The sequence below is a fragment of the Triticum dicoccoides genome, chromosome 4A (assembly GCF_002162155.2).
Source record: "Triticum dicoccoides isolate Atlit2015 ecotype Zavitan chromosome 4A, WEW_v2.0, whole genome shotgun sequence".
NCBI lineage: Eukaryota > Viridiplantae > Streptophyta > Magnoliopsida > Poales > Poaceae > Triticum > Triticum dicoccoides.
Genome location: NC_041386.1, coordinates 679611201 through 679613386, shown reverse-complemented (window position 1 = coordinate 679613386; position 2186 = coordinate 679611201). Strand labels below are relative to the sequence as shown.

The following is a 2186-nucleotide window of genomic DNA, read 5'->3' as shown; positions in this document are numbered from 1 at the left end:
GGTTGTGCAGCGCTGTTCCAGCCAGCAAACAAGCAACCAAAATGGGAAAACAACATACTAGGAGAATTGGTGAAGTTGTTCGTGCGACTGATACCATCTGTGCGTCTGTCTCTCTCTCTAACCAAGTCATCGATCGATTTGTATGTATGAATGGAGAAACGTATAAAAAATACAGTATGATCGATCGAACTGACCCAAGAGAAACAACAAGGGAGACACCCATCATCCTCCATAAAATACGCAGGTTTGTTCAAAGCTAGCTAGTCATGCATGTAGCATCAGGACAAAGATAGAGACAGATGGATTAAGATATGAATGAACCAACAAAGCTTCTACTACTTGATTGTAATTACCACTAAGCCCTTCCTCTCCATTGATCCTACATGGTGCATGCATTGCTTGCTTGATTGGGTAAAAGGGGTGGAAGCTGGAAGGTAAAAACATAGAATTAACATTAACACACTACATAAGAAACTCTAGTTTGTTTCACCATGGTCCATGGATGCCCTTGCTAGCTACTTGCAAGCAGTCTGTAACAAGAGTACCAACAGCATCGAGATCGATCGATTGATTGATGGTTGAGGAGCATAATTAACAGAGGAGATAGGAGTTGATAATGGATGAGCTCTTAGCTTCGGTTCCGTCCCTCCATGTGCGTTGATGGATCGGTTGATGATCAGTAGGGCGAGACGCGGCCGCCGCTGCCGCCCGGGGTGGTCCAGCCGTAGGGGTCGCCGGGGAGCTGCTGGAGGCCGTTCATCAGGTTGTGGGGGATGTGGTGGTCGGGCGCCTGCGCCAGGGAGGAGGACGGCTGGTGCTGCTGCTGGAGCTGGTGTGTCGGCAATGGGAGCGGCGGTGGGGAGGAGTGCGCCTGCGCGAGGCCCTGCGCTGCGGATGGCTCTTCGTCGTCGAGGGGGAGGCGCTCGTAGGAGGCGTTGCCGAAGGAGGCGGCCATGATGACCACGGGCCCGGAGGCCACGAGCGCGCCGGCGACCGTGCCGCCCACGACCTGGCCCTGGCCGCCGGAGACGTACACGGTGAGCCCCGTGGCGGACGGAGGCGCCGGCGGGGGCAGGAAGGAGCCGGAGAGCGAGAGGATGTCGAAGCAGCCGGCGAGCGTGGCGACGGCGCCGCCGGGCTGGCGGACGGAGACGTTGGCGACGGCGCCCGTGCCGCTGAGCACGCAGACGCCGACCTGGCGGCGGCGCGCGAAGGCGGCGACGCAGTCGACGACGTCGCATCCGGCGGCGACCTCGAGGACGTGCGCCCGCAGCGCGCTGGCGCTGTCCCGCGTGATGATGACGGGCGGCTTGGGCTTGTTCTTGGACCCCGCGGGCCGGCCCCTGGGCCGCCGCATCACCGCCAGCGCCTGCTGCTGCTGCTGTTGCCCCTCCTCGCCCCCTCCGCCGCCCGCGTGCTGCTGCTGCTGCGCGGATCCTCCTCCGCCGCCGCCGCCGCCGCCCATGTGCTGCTCGCCCTCGCCGCCGCTGTTGCCGTTGTTGCTGCCGCCGCTGTTGATGGTGGTGTTGCTCTCGTCCACGAGCTCCTGCTTGGCCAGCATCCCGCCGAGCAGCTGGTGGTGGTGGTCCTGGAAATGCTGGAACGCCGGGTGCTGCTGCTGCAACGGCTGCTGCTGCCCCGGGAAGTGGCCGTGGAACGGGTGGAACGTCCCCACCGGCGGCCCGAAGTGGTGCCCCCCGCCGTGCGCCGCCGCGGCCACCGGATCCATCGCCCAAATCCCTGCCGGCTACGCTTGCAAGCAAGACGAACGCGGTGACGACGACGGACGACGGACGGTGGAGTGGTGGAGGCGGTCAAAGCTCAGAGGCCGGGTTTTGCGTTTGGTGCGGTGCTCGGAGGAGGGTAGGGAGGGGGGGTTAAGACAAGCGCGTAGATTGGGGGGTGAGGGAGGGGGGCGCGGGGCCCACACGCGGGCGAGGGTGGTGGTGGGGTGGGGCCCACCGGAGCTCCGGCCCTGGGGTCGTCGTCCCCTGATGGCGATCGGGTCGGGCGGTCAGACGAAGATGAGATCAGTACTGCCGCTGGTGCTGGCCACGTCGCCGGCCCCCTGACATGCATGTCTTGTTGCAGGCAAGCGCGGTGTTGACCGCGCGGGCCGGTAGAGCTACACCCATACCTCATCGCCTCGCCGGCCGCCCGCCCGCGGTTTGAATCATTTCCTGCCC

General features: G+C 63.2%; 1 protein-coding gene across 1 annotated transcript; it reads right to left on the bottom strand.

The window, feature by feature from the left end:
- Nucleotides 1–445: 445 nt before the first annotated feature.
- LOC119289711 (AT-hook motif nuclear-localized protein 18-like) lies at nucleotides 446–1834 on the bottom strand. The gene has a single exon (XM_037568961.1). The coding sequence runs from the start codon at nucleotides 1727–1729 to the stop codon at nucleotides 677–679; it is 1053 nt and encodes a 350-aa protein (XP_037424858.1). The 5' UTR covers nucleotides 1730–1834; the 3' UTR covers nucleotides 446–676.
- Nucleotides 1835–2186: the final 352 nt, after the last annotated feature.

Bases quoted from the DNA above. Each gene is read 5' to 3' on its own strand.
- LOC119289711 (XM_037568961.1), bottom strand. From the start codon at position 1,729: ATGGATCCGGTGGCCGCGGCGGCGCACGGCGGGGGGCACCACTTCGGG.